This window comes from Chiloscyllium plagiosum, unplaced genomic scaffold (genome assembly GCF_037043375.1).
Source record: "Chiloscyllium plagiosum isolate Xiang-an unplaced genomic scaffold, Cpla_swu_hap1 HiC_scaffold_9, whole genome shotgun sequence".
NCBI classification, from domain to species: Eukaryota; Metazoa; Chordata; class Chondrichthyes; order Orectolobiformes; family Hemiscylliidae; genus Chiloscyllium; species Chiloscyllium plagiosum.
The window spans coordinates 70,422,786-70,441,665 of record NW_028270147.1 but is presented as its reverse complement, the minus strand read 5'-3'; the positions used below and the strand labels follow the sequence as shown (position 1 = coordinate 70,441,665).

Here is an 18,880-nt window from a genome sequence, read left to right as displayed (position 1 = left end):
ACTTGAATGCAGGGTTCTGAATGAGTATTTGTCTCATCTTCACAAAGGACACAGATGATACAGATATTCTAATTAAAGAAGAGGAACATGAAATATCAGATAAAGTAAGTGTACTAAGAAGGAAATTACAGGAGAAGTTAACCACTTTATGGGTGGTTAAACCACCAGGGCCAGATGAATTGTATCCTAGGCTGTGAGGAAATAGCAGATGCTCTGAGAGTCATTATCCAATCCTCACTAGAAACAGACAAGGCACAGGACATTTGGAAGTGTGCAAATATTGTGCCATTATTCAAAAACAGTGTGGCTACAGACCAGATAATTATAATTATCACCCAGTCTAAACTTAATTGATAGGCAAATTACTGGAATCAATGTAAGACATGATGGGGTGTGTTTTTTTATGTGCTCTGTCTTTTCTACTGCTTCTACAGTTAAGAAAGGTAATGCTTTTAGAACAAAACAAAAAGTTAAGAAGGAGGAAACCATAGAAAAAGATAATGTGACACAAGAAAACACAGATGGTCCAAAACTCCATTTTCACTGTGCCCACTGAAGGAGTAGACTCATATTGGTTATCCAGTCTATATACTTGAAATTATTTTTGTAGAAGATCTCAGAAAGTCCACATCTCCCTGCACATGAAAATGTTTTACACACCGTGTCATCCCAGGACATCTCATCCACTCCCGTCTCAAAAAGAGCTTCAAAACTGGGATTCACTTGTTCCTGTGGGATACAAAACAACAGCTTGTGAAACAACTTGCTTTACATTGGTCAGATTTATTTTCAACCCCAATTTGTTCGCTTCCTATTTTGAAGGTGCTTACTCTTTCTGAGGTGCAGCTGGCTAGAAATGTCATTCTTTCTGGGCAAGCCGGGAAACTCAGAGAGCCCTTACAGTACAGAATGAGGCCATTCAGCCCATCAAGTGCAGAAAACTACGGAAGTCATCATAGTGAATCTGGTTCTGTCTCCACTTGGTATATCCATTGGCAATTGCTCCCGGATTTGGACACTAGTCAGGAACACTGACTGGATTTTTCTGTCACCTCTAGAATACAGATTCAGGATACTGAGGCCAGTCATGTACTGTAGGAGCAACTAAATCAGCACTGAGCAGGGACCGAAATTCCATCTTCCTGCCTTGGCATTCAGTGCTATATTTCCCCTACTCTGCCATCCACAGCACAGGTCCCACTCAGCAGGTCAGATCTTGCAACAGCATTTGTAAATGCGATTAAGATTTACCGTCCACCACAGGATGAAGATAGCAAGATATAAACCAACATTTTCAACTGGAGTTTATAACCAGGTCCTACCACCTGCATATCATTGGTGTTCCTCCTCAGCACACTACTAAACACGAGCACTTCAGTAGATTGCTTTGATCAATTTAAAGGAATTCTGTTTAATGTTTAACTATTCTCTGTTATTTTTGAGAGAAGACTTTGGATCTGTGGGGTTGCGATCATTTCAGCTCACTGGAGACACAAAATGGTCTGAATCCCTGGACAGATGTGCAGTCCAGTCTCAATCTCCGCGCATTAACATTCTCATTAACTCCCAGAGATCTGTAAGATCCAGGAAAGTCTCCCTGCTATTGGTCACCATCTTTTCACAGTAGGTTCCATCACGACTAGCGGCAGAAAGTCTCTCGTGTCTGCTTCTGTTGGAATCTGTGATGATATTAGCCTGAGAGAGGTTGAATCCAGTTCCACAGAACTGTCTGCAAATCATCTCAAAGTGCTTTTACGTTTTTAGACCAGTTCAGGATGGGGACAAAGACAGTTGTTGAGGGAAATGGAAATGGCCACACTGAAGTGGTGGGGTTGCTGTCCCCAGCTTGATGATCAAGCACATTAACCAAAATTTGCTGGCAGCATTATTCCTGCACAAACAATAGCCTTTGCAACTATAATTAGGACAACCCTTGACCAAAGGTCCTTTAGTTAAACTCTAGCCAAGAGAAGGTCAGGCAGAAGTGGATTGTAACTGCACACTGCTAATTTACAAGCTCGTTCTCTATGATTATTATTGAAACACCAGATCCAGGAGTATTGTTCAATATTTTTTCAGCAAAGACTAATGGAAACAAAACCCTTAGCCAGAAGGTTATGGGCTCAAGCCACACACCAGAGACTTGTGTTTGAAGGATGGAATGCTAAAAGGGCTTTAGGGCAGCATGGTAGCTCAGTGGTTAGCACTGCTGCCTCACAGCACCAGGAACCTGGGTTCGATTCCAGTGTTGGGTGACTGTCTGTGTGGAGTTTGCACATTCTCCCTGTGTCTGCATGGGTTTCCTCTGGGTGCTCCAGTTTTCTTCCACAATCCAAAGATGTGCAGTTTAGGTGAATTGACCATGCTAAATTGCCCATAGTGTTTAGGGATCTGTAGGTTAGGTGCGTTGGTCAGGGGTAAATGTAGGGCAATAGTCTGGATGGGTTACTTTTCAGAGGGTCAGTGTGGACTTGTTGGGCTGGAGGGCTTGTTTCCACACTGTGAGGATTAGATTAGATTAGATTACATTACAGTGTGGAAACAGGCCCTTCGGCCCAACAAGTCCACACCGACCCGCCGAAGCGAAACCCACCCATACCCCTACATTTACCCCTTACCTAGCACTACAGGCAATTTAGTATGGCCAATTCACCTGACCCTGCACATCTTTGTGATGTGGGAGGAAACCGGAGCACCCGGAGGAAACCCACGCAGACACGGGGAGAACGTGCAAACTCCACACAGTCAGTCGCCTGAGGCGGGAATTGAACCCGGGTCTCTGGCGCTGTGAGGCAGCAGTGCTAACCACTGTGCCACCGTGCCGCCCACTATGATTCTATGATTCAATGACATGGGCTTGGCAAGATTCATGTCAGAATTGGATGAGGGTTGTGGTGAGGCCTATGTCAACATCAAGATCACATCACGCCAACATTTACCCTTTTCACAAGTGGCATGATGAGAACCTTATCAGGTAGTGGTGAGCTGCCAACTGGTGAAGATTAAGGCTAGTTGAGTTCCTTGTTGATGGCCCAACTGGCCTCATTAATATAATGGCTCTAATCTTACCAAACTCACCTAATTAACAAGCCGTTGGCAAAACCCATCCGGGAGCCCACTCTGAGCAGCTGGCAGATTGTGCTCACCATTTCCTTCACCTTGCCCACAAACAAACCTGCAGCCCAGGGGCATGATCTATGGACACTGGCTCCAGGCATACTGTCTCCACTTGCTTTTAACATTTGACATTCAGCGAGCCATTGCCACCAACCTGGTACTTCTGCAATGCTGTAATAGTGTGCCCTGGAAGCTGAGACTTGTCTACAGGGCACACCACCGACCCACAGTCCTCATCGACATTGGATACAATTATTGCACAGAGAGAGGCATCTAGCCCAGGGCTAGTGCCAGACTGTCTAATGGTGCTGCTCAATTGCTGTCTTAGCTTGCATTTGCCTGGTGCCTAATGACATGCCCGGAGCATACCTTGCCTTGCCACACCATGCATCACACTGGCAATTGGAGCAGTGGCACCAACAGGCAGCTGGCCATGCGAAGCAGTAGTTCTCAGTCAAGTTTGGCTGTATGTCAGTATGCCATGTCAGAGTCACGCCTGTGCCAGAATCCGTGCCAACCACACAGCATCTGCAGCAAGCAACTGGGCACGTCTCAAGGCCTGAGGGCAGTTGTACATGTTGACGCCCATGGGGTACCCATCAGAACCACCCAATGTCCCAGAGCTGCGTTGCTCCCTCTGTAACATCGAGATGGAGTGATGCCACAGGGCACATTGAAGCATCCGGGCTATAAACAGAGGCATGAACAGTTTAAAACCAACATTTACAAAACGTATGTACAAACATTGTCAGTCATGACCCCCTCTCCCCTCTCCTGACTCCTCCTCCCACCCCATTCCCCCAGCAAATGTCCTTAGGGATGGAGGGACTCTGCTCTGCTATGATGCCCGATGACCCTGGAGTTTTGGTGCAGTAACCCCAGAGGATCCCTCCATGTTCAGAATGGGACAGACAGGGTGGAGGTGGAAGGTCTTGCCATTTCTGAGTGGAGAGTGCAGAGAGACTTGTAAATGGCTCCTCCTCCCCTCAACTGGGTGCCTCCTGGCATTGCCCTGTCTCCATGTGAGGACAGACACCGCGAATGGGCTCAGGGTTACCCAGGGCAACTTCCTCATGCCCCTGCTTCAATCCTGAGGCCCAGTGGTTGGCAGCGATGGAGTACAGGTCTGTACACCTTGTGGCAGCCCCTGAGGCTGCTGGACCTGGCGACCGTGAACTTGTCCACGGATGCTAATGTCTGGTGGCAGGAATCACTACCTCACTGCAGCTTTTGCAGCTCACTGCAACGTGATGTCCCATATGTCCACCTGCCATTCCTAATCCACCCTGTACAAGGGATCAAAGCCCTTCAGCACTACGACACCAGCAAGGCAGAAGTTGGTACTGCAGATGCTGGAGATTAGAGTCAAGATTAGAGTGGTGCTGGAAAAGCACAACAGGTCAGGCAGCATCCGAGGAGCAGGAAAATTAATGTTTCGGGCAAAGGCCTTTCATCAGGAATGAGGGTGGAAGCCTCGGGGGTGGAGAGATAAGTGAGGAGGTGGGTGGGGCTGGGGAGAAGGTAGCTGAGAGTGCAATAGGTGGATGGAGGTGGGGGTAAAGATGATGTGTAGGAGAGGAGGGTGGAGCGGATTGGTGGGAAGGAAGATTGACAGGTGGAACAGGTCATGAGGATGGTGCTGAGCTGGAAGTTTGGAATTGGGGGAAGGTGGGGGGAGGGGAATTGAGGAAACTGGTGAAGTCCACATTGATGACCTGGGGTTGAAGGGTTCCGAGGCAGAGATGAGGCGTTCTTTCTCCAGGCGTCGGGTGATAAGGGAGTGGCGATGGAGGATGCCCAGGACCTGCATGTCCTCGGCAGAGTGGGAGTGGGAGTTGAAATGTTCAGCCACGGAGCGGTGGGGTTGATTGGTGTGGGTGTCCTGGAGATGTGCCCTAAACCACTCTGCAAGCAGGCATCCAGTCTCCCCAGTGTAAAGGGACCACATCGGGAGCAACAGATACAATAAATTATTTTGGTGGATGTGCAGGTGAAACTTGGATGGATGTGGAAGGCTCCTTTGCAATTCCTGCGGTGGCAGGGGAAGGTGCCAGGATGGGAGGGTGGGTTGTTGGGGGGGCGTGGACCTGACCAGATAGTCACGGAGGGAATGGTCTTTGCAGAAAGTGGAAATGGGTGGGGAGGGAAATATATCCCTAGTGGTGGGTCCGTTTGGAGTTGGCGGAAATGTCAGCGGATCTTACGATGTATATGGAGGTTGGCGGGGTGGGAAGGTGAGGACCAGGGGGATTCTGTCCTTGTTGCGGTTGGAGAGGTGGGGTTCAAGGGTGGAGGAGTGGGACGCATCTTCAATCACGTGGGAAGGGATGTTGCGGTCTTTCAAGAAGGAGGCCATCTGGTGTGTTCTGTGGTGGAACTGGTCCTCCTGGGAGCAGGTGCAGTGGAGGAGGAGGAATTGGGAATAAGGGATAGCATTTTTGCAGGAGGCAGGGTGGGAGAAGGTGTAATCCAGGTAGCTGTGGGAGTTGGTGGGTTTGTAAAAAATGTCAGTGTTGAGTCAGTCATCGTTGATGGTGATGGAGAGGCCCAGGAAGGGGAGAGAGGTGTCAGAGATGAATTTAAGGTCAGGGTGAAATGCGTTGGTGAAGTCGATGAACTGTTCAACCTCCTCATGGGAGCACAAGGTGGCGCGGATACAGTCATCAATGTAGCGGAGGAAGAGGTGGAGAGTGGTGCCGGTGTAATTCCAGAAGATGGACTGCTCTACGTAGCCGACAAAGAAACAGGCATGCAGGTGCTCATGGCTACCCCTTTCATCTGGAGGAAGTGGGAGGATTTGAAGGAGAAATTGTTGAGGGTGAGGACCAGTTCAGCCAAACAAATGAGAGTGTCAGTGGAAGGGTAGCGGTGGGGACGTCAGGAGAGGAAGAAACAGAGGGCTTGGAGGCCCTGGTCATGGCGGATAGAGGTGTAGAGGGATTGGATAACTATGGTGAAGATGAGGCGTTGGGAGTCGGGGAAACGGAAGTCTTGGAGGAGGTGGAGGGCATGGGTGGTGTCTCAAATGTATGTGGGGAGTTCCTGGACCAGGTGGATAGGACAGTATCGAGGTAGGTGGAGATGAATTTGGTGGGGCTGGAGCAGGCTGAGACAATGGGCCAGCCAACATATCTCATCCACGTCCTGTTCCTCTGCCCTTGAATCCCACTTCTCCAACTGCATCAAGGACAGAACCCCACTCCCCCATGCCCCCACCACCCTGGTCAGTCCTCACCTTCACCCCACCAACCTCCGCATAAATCGCATCATCTGCCGATTTTTCCGCCACCGACAAGCGGACCCCACCACCAGAGATATATTTCCTTCCCCACCCCTATCTGCTTTCCGCAAAGAACGTTCCCTCCGTGACTACCTGGTCAAGTCCACGCCCCCCAACAACCCACCCTCCCTTCCCGGCACCTTCCCCTCCCACTGCAGGAATTGCAAAATCTGTGCCCACATCTCATCCCTCACCTCCATCCAAGGCCCTAAAGGAGCCTTCCACATCCATCAAAGTTTCACCTGCACATCCACACATGTCATTTATTGTATCCGTTGCTCCCGATGCGGTCTCCTCTACATTGGGGAGACCTGAAGCCTCCTCACAGACCGCTTTAGGGAACATCTCTGGGACACCCGCACCAATCAACCCCACTGCCCCGTGGCTGAACATTTCAACTTCCCCTCCAATTCTGCCGAGGCCATGCCTTCTCCACCACTACTCCCTCAACACCCGACCCCTGGAGGAAGAATGATTCATCTTCTGCCTCGGGACCCTTCAACTCCATGGCATCAAGGTGGACTTCACCAGTTTCCTCATTTCCCCTCCCCCCACCTTCCCCCAGTTCCAAACTTCCAGCTCAGCACCATCCTCATGACCTGTCCCACATGTCAATCTTCCTTCCCATCTATCCGCTCCACCCTCCTCTCCAACCTTTCACCTTCATCCCCACCTCCATCCACCTATTGCACTCTCAACTACCTTCTCCCCAGCCCCACCACCCTCCCCACTTATCTCTCCAACCCAGAGCCTCCCTGCCTCATTCCTGATGAAGGGCTTTTGCCCGAAACGTTAATTTTCCTACTCCTCAGATGCTGCCTAACCTGCTGTGCTTTTCCAGCACCACTCTAATCTTAGCACTAAGTCCTCAGCACCCAGGTCCCCTAAGTGTCAGTGACCTGCGTTATCTCACCCTCACCTGCCAGTGGGACAGTCACTGTGCAGTGGACAGCACCCTCCAATCCTATACTCTGTCAACCCCCACCAAGGTATCAGTATCAGAGCTGGCAGTGGGTACTGGCAGCTGCCCTGCCAAATGCCAGTGTTCCCTTTGGTGAGCAGTGGGTGCTCACATTTGGCATGGACACAAGGGATGTTGAACTTAGAGCGGATATCTGCTGAGTGATGTGCTCTTTTAGGTATGGCATATGATAAAAAGGAGCAGACATTGGTTGTGAAGGCTACTACAGGGCTGCCATTGTCAATGAATGGGCCACTTGGCCACTTGGATTAGTTATGTGGGGGACAGACTGTACCTGTGCAATCATACCTCAGCAAGCCTCATCACCTTCAGTAAAATAGGGGAAGAAAATAGAAAAAAAATGCACTTAAACTAACATTGCTCTATATTATAATAAAACATTGCAGGACTTCTAATACTTGTGTCAATCTACTAAGCATTATCTATCATTTACATTATACATAATGTTATACATAAAACACATCAAAGATTTTTACACTTTACTTCCTTGACCTTTTGCTTTAAAACATGTTTATTCAAGATAAATAGAAACAAGTGCTTACTTAGAGTTAATCTATTTGTTCCTGCAAATAGGCATTTGCTGGTTTACCTTTATGAGACCAGTGAGCAGCAATTTATTGATGTAGAGCACTGGAGGATGGCAAAAGTAAAATATAAGGGGCAACCGTAGTCGATCTGGACACAAGTAGAAGCTGGATTCATCTAAAGGGTCAAACAAAATAGATATGAACAGCAATTCGTTAATGTTCCTCCATCTTTACCATGAATAGGCAACATTTCAAGCATAATCCCATTTATTATAGAATGATTACAGCCACAAACAAACACAAAGGTGCTCCTATTAATCCTCAACAACTGCTGAGTTAGAATTGAGTGAAATGTAATATGATATACAGCTTAACTGCAGTTCAGTCAATGAAGTTCACATCAGGCTGACTGCCTTATCATAGACATAGTCAAATACTGCAGGACCCTGTTCCACCACATATTCAGCTGAATCACTTAGAGAGGACTGAAAAGATGGAGTGGGTGAATTTGTTATGATATCCAAGAACTTGCATTGACTGCTCAAGTCAAATGGCAACTTGATAGATATATGTAAAAAGGCATGTGTTCAATCAGTTGAAGCCATCTTAACGTGGACATCAGTGGATTTGGATTTTCTTTTTCACCACGACCACTCTATTCCCAAACTGTTGACTGCAGACAGGCGAGACAGATCCAAGGATGGGTGTTACTAGAAGGTGTTCTTTGCAAAATAATGGTAGCTCTGCTGAAAGCAAAATCAAGAAACCAGGGTGGGGGGGGGGGGGAGAGGGAGGGGCACCAGGAGAGTGGAGGTGGGGCAATGGTGAGAGAAACAAAATCGAGTTCATGTTCTGAAGTTGTTGGGTCCACCAGACTGTGAAGTTCCGAAACGGAAAACGAGGTGCTGTGTTCTCCAGCTTGGGCATCACTGGAACACTGCAGCAGGCCTACTCTGGAGAACATCTGAGTATGAGTACAAGGCGATGCATCAAAATGGCAAGCAACCAGATGTTTGGTCAGGGTCAGGCTTACGGACTGAATGGAGGTGTTCCCCAAAACGGTCACCGAGTGTATATTCAGCCTCCCCAATCTAGCATGCACTTAACTCTGCAGGGGCATGGGAACCCAGACTGTAGCTTTAGGGTGCAGGACCTGGAATGTAGGGAGGTTAGGAACATGGCATCAATTTCAAAGGAGGGTGCCTGTAAACAGGAAAGTGGTTTGAAGTGTGTATACTTCAATGCAAGAAGTATACGAAATAAGGTAGGTGAATTTGCAGCGTGGGTTGGTACTTGGGACTTCGATGTTGTGGCTATTACGGAGACATGGGTAGAACAGGGACAGGATTGGCTGTTGCAGTTTCCAGGGTTTAAATGTTTTAGTAGGGTCAGAGGTGGGGGTAAAAGAGGGGGAGGTGTGGCATTGCTTGTCAAAGATAGTATTACAGCTGTGGAAAGGACGATGGATGAAGACTCGCCATCTGAGGTAGTTTGGGCTGAGGTTAGGAATAGGAAAGGTGAGCTCACCCTGTTAGGAGTTTTTTACAGGCCTCCTAATAGTCCTAGAAATGTAGAAGAAAGGATTGCGAGGATGATTCAAGAGAAGAGTGAAAGTAATAGGGTGGTTGTTATGGGGGACTTTAACTTTCCTGATATTAATTGGGAAAGCTATAGCTCAAGTTCATTAGATGGATCAGTGTTTGTCCAATGTGTGCAGGAGGGTTTCCTGACACAATATGTAGATAGGTCAACAAGAGGTGAGGCCATACTGGATTTGGTTCTGGGTAATGAACCAGGCCAGGTGTTAGAACTAGAGGTAGGTGAGCACTTTGGGGACAGTGACCACAATTCTGTGACCTTTACTCTAGTGATGGAGAGGGATAAGTGTGCACTACAGGGCAAGAGTTATAGATGGGGGCAGGGAAATTATGATGCTGTGAGGCATGACTTAGGATGTGTGGCCTGGAAAAGTAAGCTTCAAGGCAAGGGTGTAATTGATATGTGGAGCTTGTTCAAGGAGCAACTATTGAATGTCCTTGATAAGTATGTGCCCGTCAGGCAGGGAGGAAAGGGTCGTGTGAGGGAGCCGTGGTTTAATAAGGAATTGGAATCCCTTGTTAAATGGAAGAGGGCGGCCTATGTAAAGATGAGGCGTGAAGGTTCAATTGGGGCGATTGAGAGTTATAAGGTAGCCAGGAAGGACCTGAAGAGAGAGCTAAGAGCAGCAAGGAGGGGACATGAAAGGTCCTTAGTTGGTAGGATTAGGGAAAACCCTAAGGCTTTCTATAGGTATGTCAGGAATAAAAGAATGACTAGGGTAGGAATAGGTCCAGTCAAGGAAGTTGCGTGTGGAGGCTGAAGAGATTGGGGAGACACTGAATGAATACTTTTCGTCAGTATTCAATCAGGAACAGGACATTGTTGTCAATGTGAGTACTGAGTCACAATTAAGTAGAATGGATGGCTTTGAGGTATGTAGAGAAGAGGTGTTGGAAATTCTGGAAAGGGTGAAAATAGATACATCCCCTGGGCCTGATGGCATTTATCCTAGGATTCTCTGGGAAGCAAGGGAAGAGATTGCAGAGCCATTGGCCTTGATTTTTATGTCCTCGTTGTCTACAGGAGTAGTGCCAGAAGATTGGAGGCTAGCAAATGTGGTTCCCTTGTTCAAGAAGGGGAGTAGGGATAACCCTAGTAACTATAGGCCGGTGAGTCTCACTTCTGTTGTGGGCAAAATCTTAGAGAGAATTGTAAGGGATAGGATTTATGAACATCTGGATAGGAATAATGTGATCAAGGATAGTCAGCATGGTTTTGTGAAGGGCAGGTCGTGCCTCACAAACCTTATTGAATTCTTTGAGAAGGTGACTAAGGAGGTGGACGAGGGGAAAGCGGTAGATGTGGTGTATATGGATTTTAGTAAGGCGTTTGATAAGGTTCCCCATGGTAGACTACTGCAAAAAATACGGAGGTATGGCATTGAGGGTGAGTTGGAGGTTTGGATTAGGAGTTGGCTGGCTGGAAGAAGACAGAGGGTAGTAGTTGATGGCAAATGTTCAGCTTGGAGTGCCGTCACTAGCGGTGTTCCGCAAGGATCTGTTTTGGGACCATTGCTGTTTGTCATTTTTATAAATGACCTGGAGGAGGGGTTAGAAGGTTGGGTGAGTAAGTTTGCGGATGATACGAAATTTGGAGGAGTTGTAGACAGTGAGGAAGGATGTGGCAGGTTACAGCGGGATATAGATAAGCTGCAGAACTGGGCAGAAAGGTGGCAAATGGAGTTCAATGTAGCTAAGTGTGAGGTGATTCACTTTGGTAAGAGTAATAAAAAGATGGGGTACTGGGCTAACAGTCGGATACTTGGTAGTGTGGATGAGCAGAGGGATCTTGGTGTCCATGTACACAAATCTTTGAAAGTTGCCACCCAGGTAAATAGTGCGGTGAAGAAGGCATATGGCGTACTGGCTTTTATTGGTAGAGGAATTGAGTTCCGGAGTACTGAGGTCATGTTGCAGTTGTATAAGACTCTGGTGCGGCCACATCTGGAGTATTGTGTGCAGTTTTGGTCGCCATACTATAGGAAGGATGTGGAGGCACTGGAACGGGTGCAGAGGAGGTTTACCAGGATATTGCCTGGTATGGTAGAAAGATCGTATGAGGAAAGGCTGAGGCACTTGGGGTTGTTTTCATTGGAGAAAAGAAGGTTTAGGGGTGACTTGATAGAGGTGTATAAGATGATTAGGGGTTTAGATAGGGTCGACAGTGAGAATCTTTTTCCACGTATGGAGTCAGCTATTACAAGGTGGCATAGCTTTAAATTAAGGGGGGGTAGGTATAGGACAGATGTTAGGGGTAGGTTCTTTACTCAGCGAGTCGTGAGTTCATGGAATGCCCTGCCAGTAGCAGTGGTGGACTCTCCCTCATTATGGGCATTTAAGCGGGCATTGGATAGGCATATGGAGGATAGTGGGCTAGTGTAGGTTAGGTGGGCTTGGATCGGCGCAACATCGAGGGCCGAAGGGCTTGTACTGCGCTGTATTCTTCTATGTTCTATGTTCTAAATCTAGGTGACTGTATTTGCTGCTCACAATGCGATGTAGTACCAGCGGGCAGCCTGTGCAATAGACCCCTGGCAGAATAAAGAATAACAAAGTGGAAACATTCGGCAGAAATGATCAGAAGCCGTGTCTTGGGCCCCAATGTCTGTGAATTTGGCAGCATTCCAAAACCTGTTTTGTAGCTGCAGCAGTAAAGCTCAGTGCTGAAGCCCTCCTTACCTTTGAGTGCACTGAAAAGGGTTTCATCCAAGTCATAGGTGTTCTCAAAGTATTCCAAAATCTCCCTGAAAGAAGGTAATGAAATGTAACATCAACAATCTAAAAGGATCTCTTCAATGCAATTAGCAAAAAAAAATGCTGTCTTCTAATTGAATATGAATTTGAAAATTGTTTTAACTCAACCTTCTAATTTGCGAAACAAAAGAACAAGCTCAGTCGTGTCAGGGAAACAGGACGCGAAATTCCCAACCCCCAATCACATTACTAAGTACTAATCTTACATTCTTATCACAATATACAGCTCTCAAGGTACTAAGATGGATACACAATGCATCACAGATATATACACACTTACTCCTTTGTGCACGTCTCGAGATTACAGGGTTTAAGGGAGGTCAAACACAACTTTCCAGTAAGAATAGATTTCATTTTTTTTGATCACCTCTCAGCACAATTACTGTGCAACAGGGAGCTGGTGAGTTTTTATAGGGATTGTGACGGGGGGGAGGGTCTGCAAACTTAGTGTCCAGTTAACATTGACTGATGAGAGCAGCAGCCAGAGCAATGTGTAAATCATTGGAGAACATCCGGCACAGGATTGGACAATCATCTGTATGTATCTGTGACATCTTCTACTGCAGACTACCACTGACTGTGTGTGTCCATGAAAACAGTGAGGCTGCAAATGGGGGAGGAGGGGCACAGGAATGAACAGATTAATGTTCCACCTCCCAGTTCCCTCCTGCTCTCTTTTAAAACTCTCAGTCACTGGAAGTAGATGGGGAGGTGGCCAGTGGGGGGGCAATGGGTGATGAAATTAAATTTTAATTGTCAAAGTGCTCCGGTTTCCTCCCACACTCCAAAGATGTCCAGGTCAGGTGAATTGACCATACTGAATTGCCCATAGTATTAGGTACATTAGTCAGGGGTAAATATAGGGTAGGGGTCTGGGTGGGTTACTCTTCGGAGGGTCAGTATGGATTTGGTGGGCTGAAGGGCCTCTTTCCATACTGTAGGGAATCTAATCTAATCTAGTGTAATCTAAAAGAAGGGTTGTGTATCATTGAGAAATATAGGCAAAGGGTTAAGGTCATAGGAACAAAGTTGCAAACAAAAACAAACAAGATTTTATTGATTTGTATTCTGCGCCAGGTAAGTGATAGGACAGGGGGACACATTGACGTAAATTAATTTGCACCAAAAAAAACCACAGTTGTCAGTGCATGGGTGCCATTAAGCTGCACTACCTCAGGGGGTAATGGACAAAAATGCAATGGTAAAATTCAAAAGAGAATTGAATCTGTATATGAAAAGCAAAGAGATTGCAGGAATTTGAGGAAAGAACAGGGAGGAAGTGGAAAGATAGCGTGTTCAAATAGGGTACAGATCAAATGGTCCCTTTGTGCCGATTGGACTGGGTTTTCAAATACTGGCTGAGTCTGGACCCAGTGCTGATGCAATTTAAAAATCATGGCCCTAAAGGATGTCAACACCTCTGAGACATTCTCTGGCTTTCCACATGTTGGCAACAGAGAGGGATTGGCGGAATCTGCTTTCCTCCAATTTCTGGCCCATTAAAACTCCTTTAGAAGCTTGTGAACCAGTTGGGGAAGTCAGATTTTGAATTGAGAATTTGGTGAGTTTGGTGTATGGGGTTTGTTAGTGCATAGCTGTTGTGTTCACTGTGGAATGATGGAATTTTTCTTTAAAGTTTAAATTAGGTGCCTGAGTAAGCTTTGTGGACTGTGCACAGTCCCTCAGTGTTGTGTGGTCTCCTTCCTGCAGCAGACCAAAATGTCTGCTGTCTGCCTTTGCTGTTGGCATCTGTCAGGCACTTCCTTCCTCCTGGAGATGTTTGATGTGACTAATTTGACACCAAGAATGGACATGACTCAATTCAAGCATTTACATTTAAAAGCAGAATTGCATAAGTGACAGTTGAGTTGGAATATCTGGAGACAGAATTGATTTTGGGATTGGGTTCCTGTTCCTCCTGTGAAAACTCATCTCAATATCTTTTATTCATTCATGGGTGTCTCAGCTAAGGTAATTGCCCATTGGTCTTGAGAAGGTGGTGGGGAGCTACATTGTTGCAGTGCTACAGATAATGTAGTCTAAGTTCACACTCAATGCTGCTGGAATAAAGTTCCAACTGTTTAACTCAGCAACATTGAAGGAACAGAGATACATTTCCAGCCAACACAGCAACAACATAGGACTGAGCCAAAGATATTTGTGATTCGATGTGATTCCAAATGTTACTGGATGTTGTACTGTGATGGTCCATTGATAATATTGGATTGCAGCTTAGTGTTCCAGCAATAGTATTTGCAGTGACAACACTCTCTCTTTGTTAGCCATAGGACCATGATATTGTCAGAAAGACATCTGAGACATCTCCCTTGTCTCCATAATGTTACACAGGAGTATAAAAACCCCTGGGTACATCCTGAGTATTCTCTGCACACAAATGTCTTATACAGACATTCCCGCTCCACAAGAGCCTTTTTATCATATTTGTTGATGGGATGTAAACGTCACTGACCAGGCAGCATTTGTTACCCCTCCCTGGTTAAAGTTAAAATATAATATATGAAAGTAAATTAGTGCTGTACCAATTCCACATCAACAGTATTTGTTACACACACAGAAAGTTGGCCCAGTTGTCCATGGACAGCATGCCAGATTGTCTTTAATCTTGTGGATGCGTGAAACTTGGACATTTCATTAAAACAGGACACTGCAGGAAATAAGTATCTCACTTGCCTTCAGGAAAGCCACTGAGAGACAGACGTTGTCCCTTTTTGGAAAGGCCTGATGTACCACATGCCAATCCCGCAGTGGGGAACACCATCTGTGAGCAAATCTTTGGTATCAAGACCCAGGGGAGTGGGTGAATGTCATGACATGAGAGATGCTGGCCAATCAGAAGCTTGCAGCCTGGCAGCTCCTGCTGTCAGCAGCCCCACTGAGGAAGCCTTGGTGGCTGCGGAAAGGATAAGTGCCCACTATTCCCATTGCCTCGTCCTTGATGCTTTCCCTAAGTCTCCCATGTACGAAGAAATCAGGCCCCAGAGAAGTAACACAGGAGTGGGGGAAGGGGATTCATGGGGTCGGGTTGCAGGGAGATGAGGCAAGGGACCTGGAAGCAAAAACATGGGGTGACTGTCATTGGAAACCCCCTTTCGCCATGTCCAGTCCATCCATCAGACACTGACTGTAATTGATTAAGGGACCTTCTCCTTGCCCCAGCTCCTCAACTCTGCTGACAATGGCCTGCACAGTTTCATCAGTAGTGCACACTGGCATGTGAAGAGTGCCAATGTCCATGAAACTGGGATGCGTGTACCTGGTGCCCATGGAGCTTGCCCTGTGAATTTGGTGCCCGATTTCCAACACGGAAATCAATTGGAGCAAGTAGCAGGCTGAATGCACTCAGGGACCCGCTCTAATTTGCTTGTCTAGTTTTTCCGATGTGGAGCTTGTTGGTGTGCTTGGTCAGATAGGAGGCCAAATATTAATGAGGTAACACGGGCTGTTAATGAGGGAACTAATGAGCATTACTGATCGTCAATTGGCAACTCCCCGCTGCCTAGCGAGAATCTCATCATGCCAATTGTAAAAAGTAGGAGCGGGTGGCTCCTGACGTCAAGATGGACCTCACTGTATGTTACCCGAATCTATCACACATCTCACCATAGCCTACATCACTCAGAGGCCTATCAAATTCTACCCACTGCAGAGTTCTGTGGAGTAGAAGCTAATACTAATAAAAATGACTGAATAGCAACCAGTCTTTGTACGAAGAAATGCAAAAACATGTCATTAATTCCTAGATTTAATGCCATCCAGATGGATGATGGTCTTAATTTAATCTTTACTTCATTTGTACAATCTTCTGGAAGGCAATGTTTGTAACTGTCTGCACTGGCTGTTCCTATTCTGATCGCAACATTCTGTACATTTCAAAGAAATTAAAATGAACTGCTTCAAGGTGCAGTTTAAGCCACTGAACTAAAACTTGCAGCAGACATCATTAGAAACATTCTAATTAGTTCTAGAATGAGATTGCAAAATGGGTGTCTTTATAAAAAGTAATTTAGCAGATGGTTACTTTTGTTTGTAATGGCACGAGATGATGAAAATATCACACTGAAAGGTAATCGGGTTATTTATGAAAAATGTTAACACAATGGGCATGAACAATGTGTCCCCTGGGTGGGGTGAAGTGGTTTTGAAGTAAGGCACTACCGAGATTTCCCTCTCATCACTATGTTTTGTAAAGTCATTAACATTATTTCAGTGACATTTATGATATCCATTCACAAATAGCAACTAGAGAAATTCTTGGTTTCTCTCCTTCAATGAAAAGTAATAAAACATTTGCTGCATTTCTTTAAAACTGCAGAAATGCACACATTGAATAAGGCCGTTCAATCCCTTTAATCAGCCCCTTGTCTGCATGTCAAGAAAGCACACAGCAGAAAAATGCACCTCTCTATGGTGAGGGATTGGGACTGGGTTGCTTGTGTTGAGAGCTATCATGGACATGACAAGTTGAATGGCCTTCTGGACTGTAACCGTTCAATGATGCTTTGTAATTCAGTATGGGTGAAACTGACATAGGCTGGAATAGGGAGCATGAGGAGCCATGGGGGGTGAGTACAGGGCGGTAATTGGCAGGGATTGGACATGGATAGTGACAGGGTGAGCGCAGGAGGGATGTTTTCTGATTTAATGCACATCATGTTGGAGTTTCCAGGCTGGTGTTCCTGCCCAGCCTGCTTGAGAACCAAATAGCCTTTTAGAGTCTTCCCCAGACATCTGGCCTGACTCTCAAGCCAGCCTGACCCATAGACCGTTAATTGGAAGTGTAGGGGACCACGTCACTGAGCCCCTGATCCAGAAACAATATTTTCTGTGCCTTCTCTCAAAAATTGAAACCTACCCTTTAACAGGCCGACTATTAGCTTGTAACCAAGTTCAGTCACAGACCTGCCATTTTTAGGTAACCTACTACTTTCTGTTTCCAGACTCCTTTCCAAAAGCTTTTACGTATTGGAACTGTATTGGGAATTTGATAAGTGCCATGGAACTCATTTCCATTCCAATCTCCATTGTTTTGCCAATGAGGTGCTCCTCAGGCCTTGTGCTGGGCCTTCATTCACCTATATGTAATATGGAGGAGATGAGAAACTGCACATCTAAAGTTACTTGGCACTGTTAATAATTTGGATGTAGCAGAAAGTGTCAAAAGACATCGCTAAATTAAATGAGTGAGAATAATTGTGGTAGATAAAGTGTTCAGTGTAGAAATGCAAGGACATCCAGTTAAAGAAAATAAATCAGCATGTTTCTAAGTGGCTGGCAACGGTTGACGACTGCTGAAATTTAGAGGCCCAAATGCAGAAAACATGAAATAGCAGTGGACAGGAGCAAAAGTAATTACAACGGCTCATTGAATGCTATTTGTTATATCAACGTGGCTGGAATGCAGAAGGGGTGGAAGTTTTGACTGAACTTTACCAAAAAATGTCTATGCATCAATTTTTGAGTTTCATGAAGGGTTTCTGTCTGAAAGCTCTACTGATTTTTCTCACACCGTCTTCCACAGTTCACATCATTATGCATGCACCATGCCTCTGTGGCACTCCATGTGCTCAACGTGTGTTCACCATTGTTGGAAGTAGTCGCCACTGCTGGGATCCTGGGAGTCCTGGCACTGGTGCCCAGCTATGCCCCAGGTTGAGCTTTGCTAGCTGGGAGCTGCCCTTTACAGTGCATGTAGTGGAAGGGGAGAGACACCGCAAAGCTTCTGGAGAAAGGCACAAAGACAAGCTCACCTTCATAAATGTGATGCCTTTTTATGTCTCATCAGCACTCATTGTAACTGGAGCCACAAGCTTCAAGTTGACAGGTTATCTGTCCTGATTAGAATGGTGCTGGAAAAGCACAGCAGGCCAGTCAGCATCTGAGGAGCAGGAAAATTGGCGTTTCGGGCAAAAGCCCTTCATCAGGATGTTGTCAGGCCTGCTGTGCTTTTCCAGCATCACTCCAATCTTGACTCTAATCTTCAGCATCTGCAGCACCCACTTCTGCCTAGGTTATCTGTCCTGACTGCCTTGCCATGTCAGAACTCTGAGTGAAGGAGTCCTTCCCTTTCCTTCATGCCTAGTAAACATTAACATCTTCTCATTGTTCAATGTGGGAGCATCACATACTGGAAAGCTTTCAAATTGCGGAAACTGTTGACTTTTATTGAACACCAGGAAAAATACTGAAAAAAACCCAACAAAACAAAACTGCATTTGCCCTTGGGAATGAATAGGGGCCATTTGCTCTTGAGTGGCATTAAATCGACAATTCACAAGTGATCACTTGCACGCAGCTCACATTTGTTGGCAGTGGGTGTCACTGATGTCCTGCCTGGCTTGTTGTGTCTGTTACGCTTGCTTTCTGACAATGGTTCTCCCACTCAGTACCCTCAGCTTCCTCTTCGGAAGACTGCCCATGTTCTCTATCTCAATGTCCATCCAATCCCCTCTTTGTCTGATGCAGAACCAAAGAGCATACCTTACTGGGATTGTGCTGCGCAGTCTGTCTGCACTGCTGCCCCTGGACAATCCCGGCATCAGAACCCCATTCTCATGAGACTTACTTTGTGCTCATGGTAGCCCATATCAAAGAATGGACTGTA

The 18,880-nt window shown here is 46.3% G+C and overlaps 1 protein-coding gene across 2 annotated transcripts in view; it reads right to left on the bottom strand.

Annotated features, from left to right (window-relative positions):
* Positions 1 to 12,644, bottom strand: part of LOC122554494 (uncharacterized) — a 75,348-nt gene extending 62,704 nt beyond the window's left edge. For both annotated transcript variants that reach the window (XR_006313007.2, XM_043699615.2), the window contains exons 1-4: positions 12,539 to 12,644; positions 12,184 to 12,248; positions 7,969 to 8,081; positions 661 to 729 (exon numbers count right to left, since the gene is read on the bottom strand). Coding sequence is in view for 1 of the 2 variants with exons in the window: in XM_043699615.2 (XP_043555550.2) it covers positions 661 to 729; positions 7,969 to 8,081; positions 12,184 to 12,248; positions 12,539 to 12,612 (321 nt within the window). In the remaining variant the exon portion in view is untranslated. The remainder of the gene's footprint in view (positions 1 to 660; positions 730 to 7,968; positions 8,082 to 12,183; positions 12,249 to 12,538) is intronic.
* Positions 12,645 to 18,880: the final 6,236 nt, after the last annotated feature.